The 27,835-nt window shown below is 45.4% G+C and overlaps 1 protein-coding gene across 3 annotated transcripts in view; it reads left to right on the plus strand.

The window, feature by feature from the left end:
- PLXNB2 (plexin B2) overlaps positions 1-27,835 on the plus strand; it is a 350,928-nt gene that overhangs the window by 318,160 nt on the left and 4,933 nt on the right. For all 3 annotated transcript variants that reach the window (XM_079994025.1, XM_079994023.1, XM_079994024.1), the window contains exons 28-37: positions 3,790-3,936; positions 8,442-8,598; positions 9,371-9,471; positions 10,652-10,736; positions 15,269-15,423; positions 17,169-17,329; positions 18,950-19,097; positions 20,740-20,804; positions 23,925-24,000; positions 25,559-25,633. In XM_079994025.1, coding sequence (XP_079850151.1) covers positions 3,790-3,936; positions 8,442-8,598; positions 9,371-9,471; positions 10,652-10,736; positions 15,269-15,423; positions 17,169-17,329; positions 18,950-19,097; positions 20,740-20,804; positions 23,925-24,000; positions 25,559-25,633 — 1,170 coding nt within the window. The remainder of the gene's footprint in view (positions 1-3,789; positions 3,937-8,441; positions 8,599-9,370; positions 9,472-10,651; positions 10,737-15,268; positions 15,424-17,168; positions 17,330-18,949; positions 19,098-20,739; positions 20,805-23,924; positions 24,001-25,558; positions 25,634-27,835) is intronic.

A 27,835-nucleotide genomic window follows, 5' to 3' on the forward strand; every position in this document is an offset into this window, starting at 1 on the left:
GAACTCCTGTGCCCACCGAATCTGTCGCTGGTTGAGCACTCGCGCTGTCCTCCAGTATTCCAAGTTCTTGTGGTCAGTGCAAACCTGGATCTTGTGCTGAGCCCCTATCAGGAGATGTCTCCACTGGCGAAACGCGGCATAAATAGCTAACAGTTCACGATCGTACACCGTGTAGTTCTGTTCCGATTCGTTCAGCTTCCTTGAGTAGAAGGCGCACGGCCTCCATGTGTCTTGGGCCGGTCCCGGCTGGAGCAACACCGCTCCTATCGCTCTGTCCGACGCGTCGGTCTCTAGCCTCATCGGTTTCTGCAGATCCACATGCAGGAGCTGTTCCTCCGAGGCGAACGCCTGCTTTAGCCCCTCGAAGGCACGTTGGGCCTCTTCCGTCCAGACGAACTTCTTTTTGCTACTGAGACAATCCGTGATGGGTGCGGTTAAGTGGGCGAAGTTCTTGATGAACTTCCGGTAGAAGTTGCTGAACCCTAGGAACCTCTGCACATCCTTCCGGGTTTTGGGAGCCTTCCATTCCAGCACTGCCTGCACCTTGCCGGGGTCCATGGCTAGACCTCTGTCTGACAACCTGTATCCCAGAAATTCCACTTCCTTGGCGTGAAACTGGCACTTTTCCAGCTTGACCCACAGTTGGTGCTCTCGTAGCCTTTTCAGCACTTCCCTGACGTCCTGGACATGCTGTTTTTCATTGTCCGAATAGATCAGTACGTCGTCCAGAAATGCTACGCAGTTCTTGTACAGCAGGGGACCCAGCACATGGTGCATGAAGCTTTGAAAACAGGCAGAGCCTGACTGTAATCCAAATGGCATAACCAAATATTCAAAGGCCCCCAGGGGGGTGAACATGGTGGTTTTCCATTCGTCCCCCTCTCTCATTCGAATCAGATTGTAGGCCCCCCTAAGGTCCAGCTTGGTAAAAATCTTACCCTTCCTTACCCTGGTCAGAATATCATCAATTCTGGGCATTGGGAAGGTCACGGGTTCTGATACCAGGTTTAACCTTCGAAAGTCCACGATGAGCCTCAGCTGATCCGTGTGTTTTTTATCCACAAAAAACACAGGGCTGCCCCCCACTGCCTTAGATTCTCTTATAAACCCCCTTTTCAAGTTCTTGTCTATAAAGTCTCGCAACTCCTGCATCTCTCTGTCGGACATGGCATACAGCTTACCCACCGGCAGCTGTGCTCCAGGGAGAAGGTTGATTTGGCAGTCGAAGGGCCTATGTGGCGGCAGCCTGTCCGCTTCCCTCTCGCTGAAGACCTCTTGTAAGTCTGCGTACTGTGGCGGCACCTTCCCTTTCTGCTCCAGCGTGGTTGCTGCTGCTCTGGCCAACCTCACCCTGGGCTTCTCCCCTCCTAGACAGTGTTCCAAACAGTGGGCTGACCCGAAGGTGACCGTGCGTTGGTGCCACGCCACCACTGGATCATGTAGCACTAGCCAGCTCGTCCCCAGTATTATCGGGGGTCCCGCCAGTGTGGCCACATGAAAGGCTATGGTTTCTGTGTGCCTGGACACACTCATTCTCATAGGCGGGGTTTGATGTGTCACCTCTCCCCCTAGCAACTCTCTGCCATCTATCGTGGTGACTTGGAGTGGGAAATCCAGTGGCAGCAAGTGGATCTGGTGCTCCAGCGCAAACTCCTTACTAAAAAAATTACAGGAGCTCCCTGAGTCCAACATTGCCTTCACCTTGACTGGGTGCCCATTTGGGAGTTCTAGCGTCACCTCTATCGCTATAGAAACCTTGGGTGGGTCCGGTTGGGGCACTTCAATTAGTTGCTCGCTTGGCTGCTGCGCCCCCCTGTGGGCAGTCAAGCGCTGGCGTTTTCCTGCACCTTGTCTTCTGCCCCCTCCCCCTCATTTCCAGCGGCCCCCACCATCCCTTGCCAAGCCTTTCTTTGTGGGCAGACCCTGGCAAAGTGTCCTGGCCGTTGGCAGAGGAAACATTTCTTGGAGTTTCTCCCAGCCTTTGCTTCCCTTTTGACTATTTGTTGGGCGCTTGGCACCTCGCGTGCGCGCGCCCCATCAATTTCCATTGGCACCACGTCATTGGAAGGCTGCCTTGGCATCTCAGGAATGCGGTAGTCAGGGCAACGCTCCCCTCTCCCTTCCCGCCTTTCCAAAGCGCGCGCTTCCTGGCGAGAGCCTATCGCCAGCGCAGATTTTGTCAGCTGATCCATAGTCTCCGGGCGGGGCGCGCGGGAGAGCTCATCTTTAACGGCTGGGGACAACCCCTCCTCAAACAGCATTCGTATGGGCGGGCTGTCCATATCCCATTCGAGCCTGTGTATTAGCATCGCAAAGCGGGACCAATAGTCTCTAACGGAAAGGTCCCCCTGCTTACATCTCATCAGCTCCCGTTGGGTCACACTCTCCCCCAATTGGCTGGAATACATAGCGTCCATCGCCTGAAAAAACTTCCGGACGTCCTTCATGGCGGGGTTTCGCGGCCATTAGGGGTCTAACCCATTCCCTCACGCTGCCCTCAAGATGCCCCACGATGTAAGCCACTTGCGCCGCCTCGTCAGCAAAATCATCATGCTGCAGCTGCAGTGCGTACTCTATTTCTGTCCGGAATCCATTATATTCTTGGGGTTTTCCCCCAAACTTGTGTACCAGTCCGGGCACCTTCTTTGCCACTGGGGTGGGTCTCACCTGCGCGTCCTGGGTGCGCCTCTCGTCCAGCCGCGCCATCAGCAGTGCTACATGCCGTTCCAGCTCCTGGTTCCTCTTCACCAGGTCCTGCGCCCCCGCAGCTGCCTCCGCTGCCCCGGCGCCTCCTGTCTGGCTCATGTTTCCACTGCTTACTCACGAGTAACAGCAAGGCACTGGCAGATTGCTGTAATGGTATTGTGTGGTTACTCGTGCGTAAACTGCCTCCACTTCGATTAGGTGGTTTGCTCTAACATGTTCAGGGTTAGAGCTCGCCCTCCGTGACCTGTTAATCACTTGCAGAATCTGCCAGTGGGCGTTTCTTGAATCTCTTCCAGCATAAAAGCTGCTTGACCCCAAGTCTCCGCCTATGTTCCCTGCGCGGAACGCGTCTGCGCAAGTAAGGGGATGGCAAGGGCGTGCCAGCGCTCTCTCCGCTGGTTTCGGTTGAAGGGTCTTGGAGCCCTGACACCGATTCCTCCAGCTCCTCTCTATTGGTGTCACACTGAATTCCTTCCCCCAGACTGGTTCCCTCTCCGGCATCGCTCTGGAGCCCTGCCTCCGCTTCTCGCTCTGATGTCAGTTCCCTGACAATATGTGAACTACAATTCGGGAAGTGGCAGGCTACCAAACCCTGCCCACAACATCCCACTACATTACAGGTCTGCTTCCAGCCTTCCTGCAGTATAAAAATCTAAAGGACAAACCAAAGTGTGTTTAGGGGAACAGGCTTAGAAGCCTCCCTATGATCCAAAACCCAGATAATGCAAAGTTCCCTATTGTGGGGAGGCTTCTAAGTGCATTCAGATTAATGTGCCTTCAGACCATCGTACTCAACCCGTGAAGGTCGGAAGCAGCCAGGGCATGCATAAATGTAAGTTGAGTTGCATGCCTGATCTGCCAGCTCCTCACTTTCATCCCACATGCCTCCAACTGCATGAATATGGCTTATGGTTTGCAGCAAAACGGGATCAGAAGTTGCTAATCCCCGTCTGCAAGAGGAAGGATGGAAGGTTTGTACTCATAATGTCAGGCTAGGGTTCTGTGTTTGCTCAGACACTGCCACTGTTTATCTGTCAAAACATAGCTAATATTGACATTGTCTTCCCTCACCAATTTTTACAGGACAACGCAGGAGAACCTCTTTATAAGTTATTCAAGGCTATCAAACATCAAGTGGAAAAAGGCCCTGTGGATGCTGTGCAAATGAAGGCCAAATACACACTGAATGACACCGGTTTGCTGGGAGACGATGTGGAGTATTCACAACTGGTGTGTAACGTTTATAGACATTTCTTCCAGGAAATTGGTAAAATGGAATCCTTCTGAAATGCATCATTCCCTATTACCCAGCTGGTGTGGGGGGGGGTTTTTTTGGGGGGGGGTGCTTTTGTTTTGTTTTTGTAAAACGTAGATAATGAAGAAGTGCCATAGGGCCAAAAAATAACGATTAAGTAATTAATTTTCTTGCCCTGACTTGAACACAATAATTTGACATGAAGCCTTTGGTATTTTAGTGGATTAACCCAAAGAAGAAAAGGTAATGGCATTTTCAAATGTGAAGTCTCTCTTCCAAACGAATAAACACAAATTAACAACTCAGATGACATAGAAAGTTTTTTAAAAAGGGGACTAGATAAATGAAACATAGTAGGTCCGTCAATGGCTGTTAGCCATAATAGCCTGATTGAATTGAATCTGCATGTTCAGATACAGTATGGCACTGGGTGGAACAAAAGGGTTGACACCTTAATTTCGGAGCTGTGAAATTTTGGGGAGTACCGATCACCAACGGACCCATTGATCTGATCCAGGAGAGTTGTGTTTAAGCTGCTCTTTAATCTGCTGTGAATTTTATAATGTCCTAGCTTTGCAGTCTCTCTTCGCCCATTATAAATTGCATTCCCGCCCAGACTCTTCTAACCCACATTCCATCAGTAGTCAACATGTTCTGCTCAAGTCCTTTGCTGCCTTCCCTCTGCTGTCCATCGAGCAGAAGGCCCACTTGGCCAGATGGCATGGTGGGAGTTGTGCTGTTCATACTGGCATGGTTAGGTTTGTATGTGACCCACCATTTGGGAGGAATCTGAGAGCCAAGTATCTCTGCATCAAATATGCAGGTTTGTTTGTTTGTTTGTTTGTTTGTTGTTTAAAAAATCCCTCTTGAAAAGTTGGTTTTGGGGAGAAATCCCCATTGGCTGCAATGGAGAATTTTCTCTCTGGATTCAAGTATTCGCTTCAGAGGGGGGATTAAAATTCCTTAGGCCTGAAGCAGGGGAGGAAAGGGTTAAATTTCCCCCCACCATGCCTGATTTAGCTGAGATCCCTTCACTGCAGGGGGTTGGGTTGGATGACCCTTGGGATCCCAATTCTGTGATTCTATACAAAGGCACATGCCACATCGCATCTCGTTCGGCTCTGACTTGCTTATGAAAGATTTAAAAACGTAGTGGACACGAACAGATCATGGGACTGCGCTTTGCAGAAGTGTGCTGTCATATTCCTCATCTAGAAAAATCACACTGCTGGGGAAATTCTCCCGTGTTTATTGGCATTACTAGAAACGATTTCATTTTGTTTGACAGCAACTTGTGCAATGGCACAACTGTGGCATCAGAAGAAACTTAATAAAAAACACTTACAAAGTGCTGTTTGAAAGCACATTTAATATATTTTTCAGGAAAGAGAATGTTTGGGGGGGGAGTATGGGAAGAACAAGGAGTTTGTAAGACTTTTAGACATAGTATATAACTTTTCAAATCTTGACAGTTCAAATCAAGGGGAAAGGGAAGAGATATATTTTAATAAAAGAAAAATAAAACAGCATGGGAAAACAACCAGCACTGCTGTTTTGAGTGAACAGAAGAGTGCAAGCAAAACTCACCCCATACCTCAGTCTCTTTATGCTGTTATAAATATATTTCATGTATTAATATATATACGGAGCCCTGAACATCTTGGGTCCAGAATGCCTTAAGGACTCCCCTGAGCCCTTATATCCCACTTTGATTGCTGAGAACATCCAGAAAAAACTCTGTTAGTTCTCCACCATGTTTCAGAAGCCCAGCTGACCTCAACTAGAAGTTGGGCGTTTAATATCACCATCCTGTGCCATAGAATACTTTTCTAGCCAAGATTTAGTAGGAAAACCCACAAATGACTTCCAGGCATCACTTGAAGCTGTTTACATTTTCTTGATTAGACATGTTAATGATTATTTGGATTATTTTGGATTTTTTAACAGTATTTTATTGAATAGATTGTATACCTCCTTGATATTTTTCATGAATTGGTAGTATATAAATACTTCTATAAATGAATAAAAATAAAGAGGCTAGGTTTTTTGTTTTACAATTTGATTGGTTACTAATATTCGTGGGTTGGCCCAAATACTGTCTAACTCCAAAAGTTTACTTAGGGACCCATCAAGACCCTCTTGGGGTCTGTCTCTCGCTCCCTCCCTCCCTCACTTTTATTTTTAAATGACCCACTCTAATCCCTCAGTCTTTTCTTCTACCACCCCAGTTCTGTTCTGCTGGTGCTGAATAACCATTCAGCATTGTGTCTATGGATAGGAGACAGAAAATAAATACTGGTATATTGCCACGTCTATTTTATTGGTTATTAGAATTGCGTGCTTTCCCAGTCCTTTCGGTCTGAAAACCAGAGGACCCTAATAGCAGGAAAAGTAATTGCTAGCAAAGTTAATTACCAACATTAATCTGCCATACCATTTAATCAGGTATGTATAAATGCTCCCTTTCTTGCCAATATGATAAGTGGCAGTCTTGTGGATCCAAGGTCAGTATTTGGGAACATTTCCCTATGCTAGTTCAGCACAACCAGAACCCTTAAATACTGTATGTTGTTGTTTAGTCGTTTAGTCGTGTCTGACTCTTCATGACCCCATGGACCAGAGCATGCCTGGCACTTCTGTCTTCCACTGCCTCCCGCAGTTTTGCCAAACTCATGCTGGTAGCTTCAAGAACACTGTCCAACCATCTCGTCCTCTGTCGTCCCCTTCTCCTTGTGCCCTCAGTCTTTCCCAACATCAGGGTCTTTCCCAGGGAGTCTTCTCTTCTCATGAGGTGGCCAAAGTATTGGAATCTAAGCTTCAGGATCTGTCCTTCCAGTGAGCACTCAGGGCTGATTTCTTTAAGAATGGATAGGTTTGATCTTCTTGCAGTCCATGGGACTCTCAAGAGTCTCCTCCAGCACTATAATTCATTCATTCATATAATTCATTCAACCATAAATACTGTATAGAGATAGGGAAATATAGTAAATATACAGTGGTGCCTCGCAAGACGGAAATAATCCGTTCCGCGAGTCTCTTCGTCTAGCAGTTTTTTCGTCTTGCGAAGCATCCCTATTAGCAGCTTAGCGGATTAGCGCTATTAGCGGCTTAGCGGCTATTAGCGGCTTAGAAAAAGGGGGGAGGGGAAAAACTCGCAAGACGTTTTCATCTTGCGAAGCAAGCCCATAGGGAAATTCGTCTTGCGAAGTGCCTCGAAAAACAGAAAACCCTTTCGTCTAGCGGGTTTTTTGTCTTGCGAAGCATTCGTCTTGCGGGGCACCACTGTAGCTTGGTTAATCCAAAGCCGTAATTTGGAATGAAACTCATACTGATACATATGCGAGCAGAAAAAGTATAGTTTTCTTGTCAGTTTTCTTGCCTGCCCCTTGCTATGAGGTATCAGGGCAGGTTATAGCACATAAAAACAAAATACAATTATAGCTGCAGTAAGATTTAAAAAAATTATAATCAAAAGGCCAACACATAACCACCCAATATATGACTCTGTAGACTAAATGTGCCACCTGTAATTACAGGCTTAAATACCTATTATTTAAAATTGATAGATGCTACATGCCTGAAGGAGGGACGCAGGTGGCGCTGTGGGTAAAAGCCTCAGTGCCTAGGGCTTGCCGATCGAAAGGTCAGCGGTTCGAATCCCTGCGGCGGGGTGCGCCCCCGTCGTTCGGTCCCAGCGCCTGCCAACCTAGCAGTTCGAAAGCACCCCCGGGTGCAAGTAGATAAATAGGGACCGCTTACAAGCGGGAAGGTAAACGGCGTTTCCGTGTGCGGCTCTGGCTCTGGCTCTGGCTCTGGCCAGAGCAGCGATGTCACGCTGGCCACGTGACCCGGAAGTGTCTCCGGACAGCGCTGGCCCCCGGCCTCTTGAGTGAGATGGGCGCACCAACCCCAGAGTCTGGCAAGACTGGCCCGTACGGGCAGGGGTACCTTTACCTTTACCTTTACTTTACATGCCTGAAGATTCTGTAGTCCTATAAGAAGAGGAGTGTCTCTGGAACCAGAAAAAAAAATATTTCCAACAACTTCACTATCCTGACAAGCACTTTCTCTTTTGTTTTGAAAGTGCAATAAATTTAAAAAATGTGCATTTCTTCTGTTTAAGAAATTCATTATTTAAGCAGCTGCAGATGGTAGATAGTTCTAATAACTTGTATCTGTTTGAAACCTGCTTTTAAGGAGTCCCCAAGATCCAGTATCAGTGGTATAGAAATACACTGTATTGAAGAACATTCACTGAAGTCTCTTTTCTGTATACTCGGAATAGGGAAAATGGTGTGGAGACTAAAATGGCTCATTGACTTATTTTTTCTCTCTCCTTGTCTTTTTTATGGAGATGAGGGCATACAAGGTTTTATACAGGTGTCTAAATTTTTGATCTTTTGGAATTAATAAGTAAGTACAAGCATTGATTTTCCCCCCTTGTCTAATTTGTATAACCATGTTATTTCCTATCCTTCAGACTGTGAATGTGATTGTACAAGATGAAGGCACAGAATCCGTACCCGTAAAAGTGCTCAACTGTGATACTATTTCGCAAGTGAAAGAAAAGATCATTGACCAAGTCTATCGAAATCTGCCTCATTCGCACTGGCCAAAGCCTGATAATGTCGTTCTTGGTATGTTTCGGTTCTGCTTCTTTTATTAATGCCATTTAATAAATACATTGGTGTCAAAAGGGGATAGTAACAGGAAGGACCTAGATTTAGCAAGTTCTTGTACTCTTGTTCTTTTATATTTGTGTTAATAAATTATTTTAAATATTGACCTATATGAAAAGCCTTTGGTTTAGAATATTTTGGACCTATTCACAAAGAAGTAATCCAACGTAATAGTCTATAATTCGGCTTAGTTGTCAACGGAACAAAGGCCTGTTAACAGGTTTGTTTCTTTGTTTCTTACAAATTATATACTGCTTGTTTGTAAAACAACAACCATACCTCAAAGCAGTTAAGTGATCAAAAGTAAGCTTACTCATCATGACTAACAAACAGAAATGTCTTAAAGGACCTTGGTCTCAGTAATTCTGTACATGTATTCTGAAAAGCTGGACCCTTAAATAAACTGTTCGCTTTCCTACTTGCATTATGAGTCACTGTTGAAGATTTTGACTATTTTTACAGCACTGTTTTTTGGGAGATGTGTTTTGGGGTAAATCACTGCATGCAAACTAGTTTCGCATTTTTCATATTTTGTTCAGGAGACAAAGCCGATTTGTTTTTCTTTTAAAGCAGGGCTAATTTGGGGGTAGGGTAGAGAGCAGATATTGGGAACCTTTGCAATGCTTCAGTGGTTTACTAAATGGAAAACTCATTTCGGATGTGAATTATGTTTAGTTGCACACCGATACAATATACAATGTGGTGTTGTTTTCTTGTAATTGCTCCTCAGAGTGGCGTCCAGGCTCTACTGCACAGATACTCTCCGACTTGGATTTAACGTCCCAAAGAGACGGCAGGTGGAAACGCATCAATACCCTGATGCACTATAATGTAAGGAAGTTGTTAGTATCTGTTGATTGCTTTTTGGTAACACACAGCTTTTCTTTTTTTAAAAAAAAAAAAACCTGGCTGAGACAACGTGTACTCCTTCTCCTATCAAATCTATGAGTAGATCTTTTCTGTTGCCTTTGTAAAGGCCAGACTATAAATCCTAAAAGGTTCCAAAAATACGTTGGCATTTGCTGCAACTGGGCGATTATGGAGTGCCTCATCAGTTAGGAGGACAAGATGAAGCCTCTTTTGAAACCAAGGCATATTCTTTAAGGCTCGGGATAAAAGTCAGCTTTGTATATTGCCAGTACTCAAGACTGACTGTCAATTATGCCCAAGGCAAGATGCGCTTCCCGTAACACTTTCATACTTCACAAATGCAATGCATCTTCTCTGCTCTTTAGTGAGTTTCAGTTTCCCGTAGTTCAGAGACGCAGGTGGCGCTGTGGGTTAAAGCCTCAGCGCCTAGGGCTTGCCGATCGAAAGGTTGGCGGTTCGAATCCCTGCGGCGGGGTGCGCTCCCGCTGCTCGGTCCCAGCGCCTGCCAACCTAGCAGTTCGAAAGCACCTCCGGGTGCAAGTAGATAAATAGGGACCGCTTACCAGCGGGAAGGTAAACGGCGTTTCCGTGTGCGGCTCTGGCTCGCCAGAGCAGCGATGTCACGCTGGCCACGTGACCCGGAAGTGTCTCCAGACAGCGCTGGCCCCTGGCCTCTTAAGTGAGATGGGCGCACAACCCCAGAGTCTGTCAAGACTGGCCCGTACGGGCAGGGATACCTTTACCTTTACCTTTTAGTTCAGAGAATCTGAAAGACTGAATTTTGAGTAGCGCGATGGATTTTTCTTATTATTTTAAAAAAATAGTCACTAGATTATAACACTTGATTCTCTGACATCATCTTTCCCATGGGCACAGCTTCATGTACACAAATGGAGGTATATCTGGAGTGCCCCTTCCATTATGAAATGAAGGAATAAATCTTTTTGTCTGAAAGTGCTCCATTTGGACATCTTAACGAACAATTTGAAATGATGTAAGGAAAGGAATGAGTTTGTGAGGGATAGTGAATTGATTCCACACACACATTGTATGTACATCTTGAATAGGAAGTAGATGTTTTGCAGAAGTAAGATTTACTTTGGATGTTCTTAGCAATTCCCCCCTGTGTATTTTGTTAAAGGTACGGGATGGTGCTACTCTCATCTTGTCAAAAATGGGGGTCTCCCAACAGCCAGAGGACCATCAGCAAGACATGCCAGAGGAAAGTGAGTATGATCTGTTGCTTCTCTTAAGGCTCCAGAAGAGCACTCAACATATTACCAGTGGGTAATGCTCATGTTGCCGTGTTCTGATTTGGCCCTCGTGGCTAAAGCTGTATTTTGCTAAAGCTGTATTTTGCAGGAGCAGAGTGGTTTCATGATTGCCAATAGTACCTTGTTAAGAGATCATTCTATTACTTAACATAAGTTCTAAGGATATTGATTTTTTTTAGTTAGTTAAATTTTCTCTTTCCACCAGTTGTGCCCATTTTTTACCATGTGCTTCCTAAACACGTCGGCTGCAGCATTCAGATATTTGCATGCTGTTAAATGGTCCTGCCTTTGTGGGTTTTTTTTAAAACATTTGCCAGAAATAGTACCTCAGGTTAAGAACTTTGCTTCAGGATGAGAACAGAAATTGCACAGCGGCAGCGCTGTGGCAGTGGGAGGCCCCATTAGCTAAAGTGGTACCTCAAGTTAAGAACAATTTCAGGTTAAGAATGGACCTCCAGAACGAATTAAGTTCTTAACCCGAGGGACCACTGTATTACTATTTCATATCACATTCTTCAAGGGATATTCCAGTGGATATTCATTCATGGAACTAATTAGAGTCTTTCCAGTTTAGCATCATCCGTGCTCAGCATCAGATGCTTCTAGCATTCATTAGGCATTAGAAATTTGTGTCCATGTACAGGCACTCTATTTTTGCCCATTTGGTTTTTGAAGCTATTAAAATATCACTGAAATATTCAGCGTTATGAAGACTTGGGCTGTGTCAATTCCTGGGGACTGCAATGTGTCTTATACTAAGCTCTGTGTTGATGGACATTATAAGCACACCCACACTAGTGAAGGTTGTGCTAACCTAGGCTGAGGGGCAGGAAGTAGGTGTAGCTTTTAATTACATGCATTCCCCAAGGGCACTTCCTATGAAAGTAATAAAAGGGACGCGGGTGGTGCTGTGGGTTAAACCAGAGAGCCTAGGACTTGCCGATCAGAAGGTCGGCGGTTCGAATCCCCGTGACGGGGTGAGCTCCCATTGCTCGGTCCCAGCTCCTGCCAACCTAGCAGTTCAAAAGCACATCAAAGTGCAAGTAGATAAATAGGTACCGCTCTGGCAGAAAGGTAAACGGCGTTTCCGTGCGCTGCTCTGGTTCGCCAGAAGCGGCTTAGTCATGCTGGCCACATGACCCGGAAGCTGTATGCCAGCTCCCTCGGCCAAAAAGCGAGATGAGTGCCGCAACCCCAGAGTTGTCCACGACTGGACCTAATGGTCAGGGGTCCCTTTACCTATGAAAGTAAAGGAAATACATTTATGTGGAACTGGAGTCAAGGCATCTCCTTAGATTCAATGCCCACATAACGATAGGGCCGGTCCTGATTTGGGCTGTAATAAGTCATGCCTTTGACACATGCATCATTCTTTAGACCAGAGACTACATGATTCCTCTGATGGTATGGAATTTAAATGCACAACCTGTGCAGAAATAGGCAGTGTGTTTTGTGATGCATTCCAGTAGGTTCCTTGTCCTGGTGTCTGTCAATGGGAAGCAGGCTGAGTTTTAAGCCTGTTGGTCAGATAAATCTGCATTTTCAACATCTGTGGGGGGGTTTCTGTGTGGGCAAAGCCCGGAATATTGGATATTAGCATTCATTCCTTATTTGGGACCCAATATGATGAGGCTTTTTGTCCTCTGGCTCCTACCATGACAGGGAACAAGTTGGATACAGGGCACTCTCACTAAAGGTTCTTTGGAAATGGTGTGTCAATAGCATTTCAGTTCTTTGAGGAAAGCAGTTACCTGGTTGTTTTGTTATGTTACTGCTTTCTAAATATGGTTGCTTAAATGCAAATTGATGATAAAAGCTTTCAAGAAATTGTCAATCAATTTTTAAAAGTTTCTATTCTTTGTGGGTTACATAAATAAATTGAAAATGAAAAAGTAGGTTTCTCGGGTTTGTGTATAGATGCACAGATGAAAATATATCTTGAAACCAAGAGGCTGTTTGAACCAGGATCTACTTAGCGATAGACTAAAAGCAGGAAATTCTGATAACATGTATGCTGAGAGCTGTATCAGGTAGCAAAAATGATCTATTGAGTTTCAAAGATGAAGGCTTCCAACCACTCAGTGCCCTTTTTTTGCACAGGAAATAGCTTTCAGGGGAATTCTGGAAAGGTAATATTTCATTCCTAGCTAATGTTTCTTTTCATTAGTGCTTGGGTCTCTTAGAATTATCCAATGCCAGCTTGTTTATTTGGAAAGCTATAAAATGTTAGAGAGCCAGTGGAGAGCTAGAGTTTGAACCGACAATGATTTGTGGAGTTCTTTGTTGCGTAAAAAGAGAAGAAATGTTCCCCCACCCCAGAAAAAAAAGCAACATGCTGTTATGAGGCCTGAATACAGAGCCCACCTCTGCCAATTTTACAAAGAAAAAATGACTTGAAAAGGACTTTTGTATGCTTAGGTTTGGCTGTTTTTATTGAAGTCATTTCATATGAACCTAGACTTTTTAAAGTTGGTTTCCACTAATAATATACAAAGAGAATGGGTTTACATCTCTTTCCAAAAAATGTGGAATGATGTCCAAATCCTTTAGAAATAGTTCTTTCTTTCTTTCTTTCTTTTTCTAGACAGTGATGTGTTAATTGATTATAAAGTCTAGAGAATTAAGTGCAGTAAAATTTCACATTGCCAAATGACATGATGGAATGAATGGGAGTTTCACAAATGTGCAACTCCTGTGGCATTCCTCTTCTTTTCAGTGGGACTTGGAAAGAAATTAGTTTGATTTATCCCGATTTTTTATTTTATTTTTTCATCTCAGTTCACAAATAAAGATTGGTTAGTCTGGACTTTCATCGAATTCCTTCTCCTGCCAATGCTCTTTATTACATTGGCAGTAATAAGCAAGTATTTTGTGTAGCGCTTTGGGGTGCTCAGAATGCTTCACGTACATTACATTGGTAGCCTATATCTTTGTAAGGAAGATTGGTATTATCACCATGTTGTGTACTGTGATTCTGAGAGAAAGCAGCTTTTCTAATGTCGTCTGATAGGAGATTTGAAGAGGAAACCTAGCTGGCATCTTCATCTCCACGTAAATCCAGTACCAGTCAGTGAGGTGGCCTGGATGGGTTATTGGCGTTTAACGTTGGAGTGTTGTGGGTACAGGGCCGTCTTATCCATAGGTGTTAGGGGTATGGGACACCTGGGCGCTGGGCTCTCAGGGGCACCAGACCAAGAGTCCAGGGTCTGAGAGTTGAGTCTGGGGAACAGCCACTGGTGGAGGAAGAGGAGTGTGGGAGGAATGCACCGCCCCCGGCGGTGTGATCCCGGTGGGGTACCATCGCAGTTGCCCCCCTGCCTGCGCTAGGCGCCATGCCCCCAGGACGCGCGTCACAGCCCTACGTGATGAGTCAGTGTCATGAGAGTGGGGAGCTGCCTCGTTGGTCTATAGCCAACTCGTATAAAGAGGTACAGTTGACTTAAGAAGACTGCTTTATGATGTTGCAAGACTGCAACTGGAATAAAGCCCTACTTAAAATGCGGCTTGACTCCCGAGTGCTTCATGTGGGGCTTCCATACATCGCAACAGTGAGCAGCTCAGTGTGGTGTGTCACTGCAGGAGTGTTGGACTGCCTCTACCACCACATGCCACACAGCACTGCCTTCCCCATGCTTCTCCGCAACAGGCCAACATCTCAACCTCCCTGGAAATGGTTAAAATTTGAAAGCATGCCTCGTAGGGAAAAGAGAGTGAGGGAAAACATGCCTAGGAGGGGAAAGTTCTGGTACGCTAAAATAGAATTTAGAGTTATGCAGAATTCTGATGCACACATGGGACAAGCAAGTAGGGACAGTTTCTACATCATATACAGTGGTACCTTGGGTTAAGAACTTAATTCGTTCTGGAGGTCCGTTCTTAATCTGAAACTGTTCTTAACCTGAGGTACCACTTTAGCTAATGGGGCCTTCCGCTGCCACAAGTGTGCAGTCTGTTCTCATCCTGAAGCAAAGTTCTTAACCCAAGATACTATTTCTGGGTTAGCGGAGTCTGTAACCTGAAACGTCTGTAACCTCAAGTGTCTGTAACCCGAGGTACCACTGTACATAGATATTGCTGAATGTGCCACACTCCAAATCCCATTAGATAAATGGACAATTCCTTATTGTTGCTGCAAATAGGAAGCTCCCACTCATTTAGAAGCCTGTACAGGAGTTGCAATTCTGCCCCGGAGCTCTAGTAGACTGCACTTGTGTTTTAAAGCATTGTTTTTTATAAGGTTAACTCGGCTTCTTCGCTTTGGCAAATAAGACCTGAGCAAGTGCGTTGAAGAAAAGCATCAGCACTTTTGTTAGTTCGGCACCTTCATGTTTATGAAATGCAAATAATAGTAATTACAGGCAACTAAATATGCAGATTAGTCACAGTCCTCTGGCACATGATTCATGGCACGGCAATCGGCGCACGGCCAGTGGATTTAATTTTAATGTGATTGTTTTGAAATGTGTCGCTTTTGCTATTTTCAGGGCGTGCATTGTTGGAAGAGGAAAATAAGATCTGGCATCTAGTTCGGCCGGCAGATGAAGTTGATGAAGGCAAATCAAAAAGAGGAAGCATGAAAGAGAAGGAGAGAACCAAAGCTATTACAGAAATCTACCTGACGAGACTCCTCTCTGTGAAGGTAAGATGGAGACATCAAGTTAATTGCCATCAACTCTAGGAGGTACTCGTAATTTGGGGTGTTAAGTGTAAATAGTAACACTGTGTGGAATCCTTCTTTAGGGCTCAGATTTAATTTAAAAACAATAGCTTTCTCTTGTGTTTATGAGTCTGTATTTTTAGTTACATAAATAATACACTTTGTGTTTATTGTCGGAGACATTAGAGGTGGAAACCTAGGATTGTCTTCATAAATTGGCCAGAACATACAACAGAATGAGGAAGTCACAATATTTCCCAAATAGTTTCTGTGATGTATAAATATTTGCATAACACGTATCAGCCACTGTTCTATTTGCCTGCACTGACACTACGCCTCTCCCCTTTCATGCCCCTGTCAGTGGCTGTGCTTCTCCTTCTTCTAACATTAAGTGGCCTGCTAGCTTGTGAGCTTAGAGAAGTTAAACACAATACAAGTGTGTGGTGAGCTCAGTGCTGTTCTATGTTAAACTCAAAGCATAACAAAGCCAACTTGACATTTAATTTGCATTTCTGCCTCTAGTAGCCTTAAATATGAGCTGTCCATATTGACCTCCACTGTTGCCACCATCTGAAAACATCTGGCTGGTGGGGAAATGTGTTCTGCATATTGCGTGAACTTCCTTAAAGCAAAGCTGTGTGGAATTAAAGAAACCTAAAAACACAAGAGCCCTGATCGATTAGAACAGACTCTTCTCTAGTCCAGCAACCTGTTCTTATGGGGCTCAGCCAGATTCCTATTATTATTATTATTATTATTATTATTACTACTACTACAGTGGTACCTCAGGTTAAGAACTTAATTCGTTCTGGAGGTCTGTTCTTAACCTGAAACTGTTCTTAACCTGAAGTACCACTTTAGGTAATGTGGCCTCCTGCTGCACCTGCGCCGCTGCCATGCAATTTCTGTTCTTATTCTGAAGCAAAGTTCTTAACTTGAGGTACTGTTTCTGGGTTAGTGGAGTCTGTAACCTGAAGCATATGTAACCTGAGGTACCATTGTATTTTAATTTGCATATTGTCTTCATTTGAAGACCTCAGGGCGGTTCACAGCATAAAAATACAAAATAAAAAACAAAATGCATAATTAAAAACAAGAACAAAACAAACCCATAACCCACCCCTTCCCATAAACACATTTATATCCTGTGGCAAGCAGGTTGGGATCTTGCATACTCTGCATAAGGTTAAAATCCAAAAGTAGTTTCCTCATGTTAAGCCACGAACGAGAGACTATAAATGCAAGGCTTTATTATAATTAGGCTACTAAATCACAAAAGTCCATGCCAGTAATTACCAGAATGTATCTGGGAAGCATAATTATAAGTGCATTACTCCGCCATCAGTTCCCTCCTATACTTGTCCATCTATTTCAGAGTTGGGCTTTTTGCATTTCCCTGAGCAACAATACTGAAATCCCCACCTCTTTAAAACAGAGTAGAGAATTGTGTTTCCGGAGCTCCCTGGACCATTTCTTATGGCTGTTCATTTCATGATGTTCATAAGAGCATTTACTACCCATTTAGAGAAGAAAAATGCTGCACTTCAAGCTATTGTGATTCCTTGGTCACTTGGGACGGAGGCCTGTACAGTTGACTATAAATCAGTTTAGAAAGCATTCTTGTAAATTTGAAATAATATCCTTGAAAATGCTACACTTGCACTATAACCTGAATTTTTAATGCATGTATGTATGTTTTCTTTCCCCCACCCTTAATTCTTCTTCAGGGTACACTTCAGCAGTTTGTAGATAACTTTTTTCACAGCGTACTTGACTCAAAGCATGTTGTGCCACCAGCTGTGAAATATTTCTTTGATTTTCTTGATGAGCAAGCGGAAAAGCATGATATCAAAGATGACGATACTATCCACATCTGGAAAACGAACAGGTATGAACTTTCAGGGTTTATGGGGAGAAGTGGCTGAAGAAGCCGATACATTCATTCACCAGCAACATTGCTTTTTATTGCTGTAAGCCAGGGCTCTCTCTTTAACAGATGTGGAAGGGAAAAGGCCACATTTCACTCAGAGCTCTCAGCAGAAGCTGTGTGTGTGTGTGTGCATACCCGCCAACATTTCTCTGCTGAAAATATATTCTATTAATAATAATAATAATACCCTGTCCATCTTACTGGGTTGCCCCAGCCACTCTGTGTGGTTTCCAACATATATAAAGGTAAAGGGTAAAGGGACCCCTGACCATTAGGTCCAGTCGTGGCCGACTCTGGGGTTGCGGCGCTCATCTCGGTTTATTGGCCGAGGGAGCCGGCGTACAGCTTCCGGGTCATGTGGCCAGCATGACTAAGTCGCTTCTGGCGAACCAGAGCAGTGCACGAAAACGCCATTTACCTTCCCACCAGAGTGGTACCTATTTATCTACTTGCATTTTGACATGCTTTTGAACTGCTAGGTTGGCAGGAGCAGGGACCGAGCAACAGGAGCTCACCCCATTGCGGGGATTCGAACCGCTGACCTTCTGATCGGCAAGTCCTAGGCTCTGTGGTTTAACCCACAGCACCACCCGCGTCCCTAACCAACATATATAGAAACATAATAAAACAGTAAACAGTAAAAAAAACCTTCCCTATACAAGGCTGCCTAGGTGTCTTCTAAAGGATGTATAGTTACTTATCATGTAACTCCATACCCTCCAACATTTCTCCGATGAAAATAGGAACGTCCTAAGGAAAAGTGACTTTTTACAGGACGGCTTCTGTAAATATGAGACTGTCTCTGGAAAATGGGACACTCTGTCTGTCTGTCTGTCTGTCTGTCTGTCTCTTTCTGTCTGTCTATAATAGATGGTTCCTGGATAATAGCCACTGTTTCAAGCATCTGTTCTTTCTGCCTATATTGCCCAAACACAGCCCTCTAAAACTGGGGCAGCAACCCTTAAAATGAAGGGAAATGCCAGAATGCCTTAACAAAGCTGCTGAGGGAGAAAGATGAAAGCTTTAAAACAGAGCCAGTTGCAAAGTGTTCCCAGCCCTGAAAAAGATAGGTGGGAGGACCGAATAGGTAGGAAACGTACAGAGATATATGTGGCAGCCTTACTTTTTGATGTTTACAAGGATGGCTTCCTTGTTCTTCCCGAATCTGAGTTTTCCTATTTGAAATGATATACCCCAATAGCATGAAGGTTAAAGGATCTCCACTTCAACTAAGTAGTGCCAGCCTTATTGTTGCATAGGAATTGCCACAAAGGAATACAGCTTTGCTAAATACTCATTCTTGGGGTTCTGGGGCACGTAGCAATGGGACTGCCGTCTGTGTCTTTTAGACTAAACCTCTCAAATTGTTTTTGGGGGGTTTTTTGTTTTCTAATGTAGCATGCAGTAGCACACTGTGGATACTGATTCACTTAGTGGCTTAAGCATATAATCAAACTGAAAATAATGTTGCAGCAATTTTAAGCAGAGCAATCTATTTTGCTTGCCAGGGCCTCATTTTCTACACTTTAACTTCACTCCTTAATAAGGGCCTGCATTATTTCTTTGCTTGCTTCACAGCTTGCCGCTTAGGTTCTGGGTAAACATACTGAAAAACCCCCACTTCATCTTCGATGTTCATGTTCACGAAGTAGTGGATGCTTCCTTGTCAGTCATTGCACAGACTTTCATGGATGCTTGCACAAGAACAGAGCACAAATTAAGCAGGGTAAGTGTTTTACATTCTGCTCTGTGTCTGCGCACGAGAGAGAACGTTTTAAGTACATTATGATAGACAAAGCAGTAATCATAGAAGATAGCGCATAGATCAGTTCATTTTGCCTTTGCTTGTAAGGATGATTATATTGTTTCAAAGCTTCAGCGAAAGTTCAATGTTTAATCTCTAGTGACACATTCAAAAGAGTTGTTTTCTATTGCTTTTAGAATAACAGCTGATTACTGTTTGCAACTTATTTTTTATCTATTAAAGGTGCAAGTTGGTTTTTGAAACTTAATGGATGTCTCTCCTATCATCCTGTTCACAGCACTATCCACAAGGCCTGCCGGCCTTGGTACCAGCCAGAGGGGCACATTGTGGTCTGTTCAGCCAATGAGGCAGATGAGGTGCTCTGCATCCGGGGCGTGGGGACGAGGCAATGTCAGAGCCCTATTTCAAGGCTAGTTGGCCTTCTCCCCACACCCTCTTATTTGCTTTGCAGTCCCTGCCCTCCCAACCCATGGTAAAGGTAAAGGGACCCCTGACCATTAGGTCCAGTCGTGGCCAACTCTGGGGTTGCAGCACTCATCTCACTTTATTGGCCAAGGGAGCTGGCGTACAGCTTCCGGGTCATGTGGCCAGCATGACTGAGCCACTTCTGGCAAACCAGAGCAGCACACGGAAACACCGTTTACCTTCCCGCTGGAGTGATACCTATTTATCTACTTGCACTTTGACGTGCTTTTGAACTGCTAGGTTGGCAGGAGCAGGGACTGAGCAACGGGAGCTCACCCTGTCGCGGGGATTCGAACCACCGACCTTCTGATCGGCAAGTCTTAGGCTCTGTGGTTTAGACCATAGCACCAACTGCGTCCCATCCCCAACTTGTGACTTATTGGTCACTTCAGGCCTGTGTAGGATTTTTTTGCTGTTCAACTTTGTGGGTTGTTTTTTCACCTACTCTGCACTGAATAGCTTGGCCCTAGATGGCCTGCTGTGTTTTGAACTACAGTGGTACCTCGGGTTACATACGCTTCAAGTTACATACGCTTCAGGTTACACACTCCACTAAGCTAGAAATAGTGCTTCAGGTTAAGAACTTTGCTTCATGATAACAACAGAAATTGTGCTCCGGCGGCGCGGCGACAGCAAGAGGCCCCATTAGCTAAAGTTTCAGGTTAAGTACGGACCTCCGGAACGAATTAAGTACTTAACCCGAGGTACCACTGTAAATTCATCTGGTCTTTGGTTCAATTATTTTGTCCAGTTAGGTGCAGGAAGGAGAATAGTTGTATTTCAGCCTGGAGACACCCCCCCCCCCCGTGGGCTCTAGGGATAGAGGCTGCCCTTGAAGCTAAACAGCTTCATTGGCCTGGAGCTATGAGATCTCAAGTGGAGAGGGGAATAGCATAGGTCTTCCTACCAACTTTCATGCTGTGGCCTGAGATTGGGATGCAGTCTGGACAGCCATGACTCTGGTTCCTCTGGCCTTTTAGCTTCGCATATGACAAAACCAACATATACCCACAGTCTGCTTTCCAAATGTTACAGTAGCACACACACTTTATTTACATGAGTGCATTTTCTACAAATTAATCTCTAACACACCAACTGCACTTGAACACTCAGCTCTGTGTATATCATCTTTTCCCAGGATTCTCCGAGTAATAAGTTACTCTATGCAAAAGAGATCTCGACGTATAAGAAGATGGTGGAAGAGTAAGTAGAGAGTTACTGTACCTGGGCTTTTGTCACTGGGAAAACAATTCCATTTCATCATCACTTCAGAACATGTTCATTAAAAAATATCCCATGTATTAAACGGACAGGGTAGAAAATGAAGTGGTAAACATAGTGGTAACATCTCATTGGACAAAGGAGGAATGCAGGTTCTGTCAATAATAATGCTATCCTTCACAATGGCCTTTTCCAGTCTGGTTCCTATGGACTATTGCAGGTTCGATCCCCATACGGGACCAGCTACATATTCCTGCATTGCAGGATCCCTTCCAACTTGATTCTGTGTGACTACAACTCTCATCAGCTGTACTGGTTGGGACTGATGGGACTTGCAGTCCAAAACATCTGGAGGGAAGATTGCTATATACCGTATTTTTTGCTCTATAAGACACACTTTTCCCCTCCTAAAAAGTAAGGGAAGATGTGTGTGCGTCTTATGGAGCGAATGCAGGCTGCGCGGCTATCCCAGAAGCCAGAACAGCGAGAGGGAGCACTGTGCAGCGCTCCCTCTCGCTGTTCTAGCTTAGCTCTTGATGCCTCCGCAAGGCAGCGGGGAGCCTTCATCCCGCTGCCCTGCGGAGGCTTCGCGTGGCTATCTCTGGCTTTTTTTATCCCTCCCAGAAAAGCCCCCAAGAGCTGCACTCCCTTTAAAGAGCACGCAGCTCTTGTGGGAGGTGGGGGGATAGCCAGGAGGCTTGTTTTCGCTGAAGCCAGGAGGACAAGAGGGATCGGTGCGCACCAATCCCGCTTGCTCTCCTGGCTTCAGGGATAGCCCCTGAGGAGGCTTTGCATTGCTTTCTTATTTCTTGTTTTCCTCCCCTAAAAAACTAGGTGCCTCTTATAGAGTGAAAAATACGGTGCTGAGAGTTCCAAGAGGAGTAAGTCTAAGGGTAAAGACAGACATATAATTCACATGTTCCCTGCATTTCCCCCCAGCAAAGTTAAGAATGTACATAGAAAAAGGTCACTGGAAATAAAAATCTGCTTGAATTTTTCAAGACACATCTGTGAAATGATGCACAAAATCCGGTTCACCCTAGATTAATCAAATGGCTCCACACACTTATTGGGCTTGATAACCACCCATTATTGCCTGCTATCCAGATGTGAAATCAAATATTGCAACAGCTTTATATGCAGTTTCAAAACAGGTATCTGTTTAATCAGACTGAACGAAATCAGGCATAAATGTGACAGGCTTTCTCCAAGTTAATGAACATGTTAAATGATTTTTAAACCTTTGAATCTGGGGTTAATTTCGTGGCTTTTGATCTTTAATTTTTCAGACTAGTCTTCCCCCCTCCCTTTCCAAGTGTGGTTTTTATAATGTCCTATCCAGTGAACTGCATTACAGAAGTTGAAGAAAGAATGTTGAGAAGTATTTCACAAGCGCTAAGTGTCCTGTAGCACCTTAAAGGCTTAACAACTTTTTTTGTGGCATGAGTTTTCAAAGGCTAGAGTATAGGTCTCTGGTGACATTTTTCAAGCTTGATCATTGGAGCTGTCTGTTATACTTTGGCTTGCAAAAGCTATATACTTTGGTGTATTTTTAAATTCAGTATTAATGATGAAAGCAGATTTGGGGGATGGGTGTTTGCAAGAGCCTTCATTTAGAAGTCTGTTAAAGAGGAAGATGAAAATATACACTCGATTCCAGTTGTAACACTTCCTAACTTCCAACTATTTCTGACTATAAAGTTTAATTCCTCGCCCAATACGTCTAACACTGCAATGTTCTGCACAGCTACATGGGACTAAATTCCATTTAACTCAGTAGAAGCATTTGTGGGATCAGACTGTAAGAAACACTGAACATTTGCTTGGCTATGCCTCTTTTGCCAGCCTTGGCAGTTCTCAGTAATGAGGCGGGTAATCCCCATAGTTCAGTATACTTGTTGAACATGACAGAATTTGGGCAGCAGTGCAGAAGCAACCATGTTTATTGAGGCGCTATCTAATCTGTTCAAATGCCCACAGAAAGTTTTGCTGGTTTGTGCTAAGTTGTGCAGTGTGTTCTTTTGTTCGCTCATGGATTGTTGAAATCAATGATAGTAGCGCTTTGATGGATTAAGCTAATTGTGTGTATAAGCAAAGAAGAAACAAGAGATGTAGATCAGATCATTTCATACGTGTCAAGGGTTCAGGAGCAGAGGCACAGGGAGGAGAGGAGATGGAGAACGAGGGGGAGGAATCCGAGGGGAGCGTAGGAGAAGAGGACAGTGGACCGAGGGATTCCACGAGCCTCTCCAGCGAATCGGAAGATTCACAGAAGGGGGCGCCAGTGGCCAGGGGTAGGGGGTTCCCAAGGGGAACGCCCCAGGAGCAAGGGGGGAGCAGAGACTCCCAGAGCAGTAGTTGGAAATCAGGACCAGCTTCCCCACCAGAGCAGAGTGGGGGGGAAGAGTCCCAAGGATCGGGGCCAGTGCATTCCCCACCAGGGAGAGAAGATAAGGCAGGGCTGACCACACCTCCATCGGGGAGTCAGACAACGGAGGAGAGGTCAGATCCGGCCAGTATTCCAGAAGAGGGAAGCAGTGACAGAAGCAGTGTAACGGTCAGGAGGAAGGTCACTGGGTTGGCACGAGAGGCAAGTTCAAATGTACAGGAGCGCGGGACAGCAGAGAGTGAGGATTGGGAACCGGGTCCTAAAGCCCGCCGGAGGGAGGGGGAGGAGCTAAGCGACTCAGCGTCGGAAGAGTCCAGAAAGGGCGATGCCCCAGCGGGCAGGAGGACCCAGAGGAGGAGAGAGCAGCGTAAAAGGTGGAGCAGAGCTAGGATCTTAAACTGGTGTCATAGGGGAGGAGACTCAGACGGTACTTCGCCTGTCTAGGCTTTAAGACGTAGAGCTGCGCGCTACGGCTTGGAAATGGAAACTGAACCTCAATAAAGACTTTTGTACATAACTACAGCCTAGCGTTGGTCCTCTGTGAGCTGGGACCTAGAGGCAGCTCTGACAATACGGAAATTTGCAATTTCGTGAGCACCTCTGGTGATGTTGTAGTTATTAGAAAAATACAACTGCTATGAAGCATAAATGCATTTTTAAAATGATGAGCTGCATCAACTAAAAATTGTTGTTTTGGTTGATTTTTTTTCTAGTTATTACAAAGGTATTCGCCAAATGGTACAAGTGAGTGACCAGGACATGAATACACATTTAGCAGAGATTTCTAGGGTAAGTATCAAATTGGAAATCTTACTTTGGGAATACAGTGGAACCTTGTGTTATGGACGGGATCTGTTCCGGAGGCCCATCCGTAACACGGAACTGACGCAAGCTGAAGTGCTGCGTCTGCGCACGTGCGTGGCTTGATTTAGCACTTCTGCACGAGCGGCGAGACCCGGAAGTAACCCATTCCAGTACTTCCGGGTTGCTGTGGGATGCAACTCGAAAACATGTAACCTGAAGCAGATGCAACACGAGGTATGACTGTAGAGGCATGAAGCTCTGGCATTTGTCATTTTGTGCTCACGTCCAATTAGAACTTCTGCCTGTCCAGTGGAATCTTTTGAATTATTTTTCCCCATACAATTACAGTGGTGCCCCGCAAGACGAATGCCTCGCAAGACAAAAAAACCCGCTAGACGAAAGGGTTTTCCGTTTTTCGAGGCGCTTCGCAAGACGAATTTCCCTATGGGCTTGCTTCGCAAGACGAAAACATCTTGCGAGTCTTGCGAGTTTTTTCCCTTTCCCCCCCTTTTTCTAAGCCACTAATAGCCGCTAAGCCGCTAATAGGGATGCAAGACGAAAAAACCGCTAGACGAAGAGACTCGCGGAACGGATTATTTTCGTCTTGCGAGGCACCACTGTATGATATATTGCATTGGTTGTGAATTATTGATTTTAAAGGATGCTCAAACATTCTTTTAGGGTAATCCCCCCCCCCCCAATGTTAACAAAAGCAATGGGATTTCTAATAGCTTAGTTGAATAAAACGGCACAGAGGAAAAAAGGCTCGTGGGGAAAGAAGCCACAACCATAGTTTCAAATTGGCTTCCTTCAGGGAATTTACATGTGGCCCGTCCTCAAGAGTAATTTAAAATTCAGTTCATGTGGAGGCTTCGGTCTCGTTTTCTTCACTCCAGTTGGTTAAAAAACTTTGTAAGAGATTGCAAAAGGATGAAACTCACAAGGAACTTGTCTAAACATCATCTCCTGATTTTTATTGGTTTAGATGGCCTTAACAGGGCATCAGCCATATTTACAGGAGATAGGGCTATTCATCATGATGGCACTATGCCTCTAAACTCCAGTTGCTGGTGACTATCAGCAGGGAGAAGGCTATTGTCCTCACCAGTTGCTTGTGGGCTTCCCAGATGCTGGCCACTAGATGTTGGTGGACTTGATTCTACAGCACTCTTATGTTCTTAACCAGATGAAGTTTGTGTTCTTTGGCGCATTTGCCCGCATGACCTCTATACACATCTGGAGTCAACCTGCTCTAGACTAAGACTACTGCTTTCTATGATGAGGAAAGCAGCATGGTTGGCTGTAACAAATCCAGCAGGAGACCTTGACATGGGGGGGGGGCATGAGGGGGTTGTTCCTGAAAATTGTCAGTTTCACTTCCTCACCAAGCCAGACAGCTATTAAAAGATTTGCGTACCAGTGCTGGGATATGGAAAAGGGATTTACATCGTGTCTGGTGCTCCTATATATATTTCATTGGAGTTTGTATGCAGCCAGGACGGTGCCCTGACGCATTCCTTTTTCTTCTTGTTTTGTTTAATAGGCACACACAGACTCATTAAATACCCTTGTGGCTTTACACCAGCTCTACCAGTATACTAACAAATACTATGATGAGGTAAGTTTCCACTGTCAGAATGGCTTTATTATGCTGTAAAAGGGCCACCGCAGCAAGGAAAAAGAGCCAACAGGCTAATAGACTTTGGGCTCCTGATTTCCTAGCTTACCTGGTGCTTGGCTTTTACAGGCATTGTATTTCTGATACGTGGGGATTGGAGGGGCAGGTTGGTGCTGACATCTTTGGAGTTTGCTTAGAAGAATCCAAAATACTGGTGGTGCTGATAACAATGGTTAGCCAAATTAGTGAGGTAGGAGAGCTGGGTGGGAAATCACATCTGGCAACCAATAGTACTTGGGTAAAGGTAAAGATACCCCTGACTGTTAGGTCCAGTCGCGGATGACTCTGGGGTTGCACACTCATCTTGCTGTATAGGCCGAGGGAGCCGGCGTTTGTCCACAGACAGCTTCTGGGTCATGACTAAGCCACTTCTGGCAAACCAGAGCAGCACACGGAAACACTATTTACCTTGCCACCGGAGCGGTACCTATTTATCTACTTGCATTTTGATGTGCTTTCGAACTGCTAGGTTGGCAGGAGCTGGGACCGAGCAACAGGAGCTCACCGCCAACCTTCCGATCGGCAAGCCCTAGGTTCTGTGGTTTAGACCACAGCGCCACCCGCATCCCTTTCAGTACTTGGGTAGATGAGTCTAAAAAGCCCGGGGCACAATTTTTCACAGCCCTCTGGTGGCTCATTTACCAGAAGTAATATACTTGGCATTATCTCTGGAAGCCTGTACTCAATTCTAACCAAACTAGGCCTCCTAGAGCAAAATATACATAGGAGGCTTAGTTTGGTCAGAATTGAGTATACACTTCCGGAGAGAATACTAAATACATTACTTCTGGTAAATGAGCCACCATAGTTGCTAGAGGCCTGTGAAACAGTGTCCCAGGCTTTTTAGACTCTTCTACCCATCTGAAACCAGAGGGGCCCATTGGTTGCCAGATGTGAAATATATTGGCATTCTTTTCAGGTCTCCCACCCCACTACTAAGGCTCGGCGATGTTGAAAACTCAACATTGCCGAGCTTTACCACCAGCCAAACCTCGCGGTTTGGCAATAAACCACAATGTTAAAAGAAGCTGCATCAGCCCCAGCCTGCAGCTCAGCTGGGGGGGGCAGAAAGGCTCCTGCCCCCCAACTTAGCAAGCCGATGTCTGTGCAGCTCGTGCATAAGCAACAGTGACCTGGGGCTCCTTGTGGGGGGAGGGTGAGAAGGCTGCTCTGCCTCAGCTGAGCCAGCCCCGATGTCCCTGGTAGTTGCGCACAAGCAGCAGGACCTTGGGGGTCCTTTGCGAGGCTCCCTCCGCCACTGTTGGCATGGGGAGTGAGCGAGCTTATTCTCCTCTCCGCCCCTTTGAAGACAGACCACACTGCGGTAGCCAAATGCATGGAGCCTGTCAGGTTCCATGCATTTGACTGTCTTTGCCCATGCAGGCCCGTCGTCTCTTTCCTCCTGGGGTGAACGACCCCAGGAGGAAAGAGGCACCCTTCTTCCGGCTTATGTGAGCCAGAGGCAAGGTGGGGGCTCCTTTAAACTTCTCCATTGAGGGGCATACAGCCACACCCACCTCAATGGAAAAGTGTGATGGAGCGGGGCTGGGGAGTGGGGAGCCCTTTAACGGAGCCACCACCCCGCCGCTAGCTCGTGGGGTCTGGGGCTTTGCAGAACTGCTTGGCTGAGTCAAGGGCCATGGCATGCTCCTCAGCCATGCAGTTTAAAGAAGTGGGAGGGAGGAACAAGCTGTATCATGCCTTGTCTATGCAGTTTCCGTTTCCCTCCGCAGTGGTATGAGGGCAGAGCGTGGTTTTACCAGTGGTATATCGCTGGTGAAACCGCGGCCACTCCCTCTGTCTCCAGCTCCCGGCTGCAGTTTGGTTTTCCCTCATTGTGCTGGGCACTGGAGGCAGAGGGACTGAGGAGTGGCTGCGGTTTCACCAGAGATATACCACTAAGTGAAGCTGTCATCACTGCCTGCCCCTCATACCAGTCCCTGGGCAATATATTAATAAATCACCCAGGCCTACCTACAACTACCGTATTTTTTGCTCTATAAGACACACTTTTTTCCTCCTTAAAAGTAAGGGGGAATGTGTGTGCGTCTTATGGAGCGAATGCAGGCTGTGCAGCTATCCCAGAAGCCAGAACAGGAAGAGGGATCGCTGTGCAGCGATCCCTCTTGCTGTTCTGACTTC

The sequence above is a fragment of the Podarcis cretensis genome (assembly GCF_951804945.1).
Source record: "Podarcis cretensis genome assembly, chromosome: 10".
Lineage (NCBI taxonomy): Eukaryota > Metazoa > Chordata > Lepidosauria > Squamata > Lacertidae > Podarcis > Podarcis cretensis.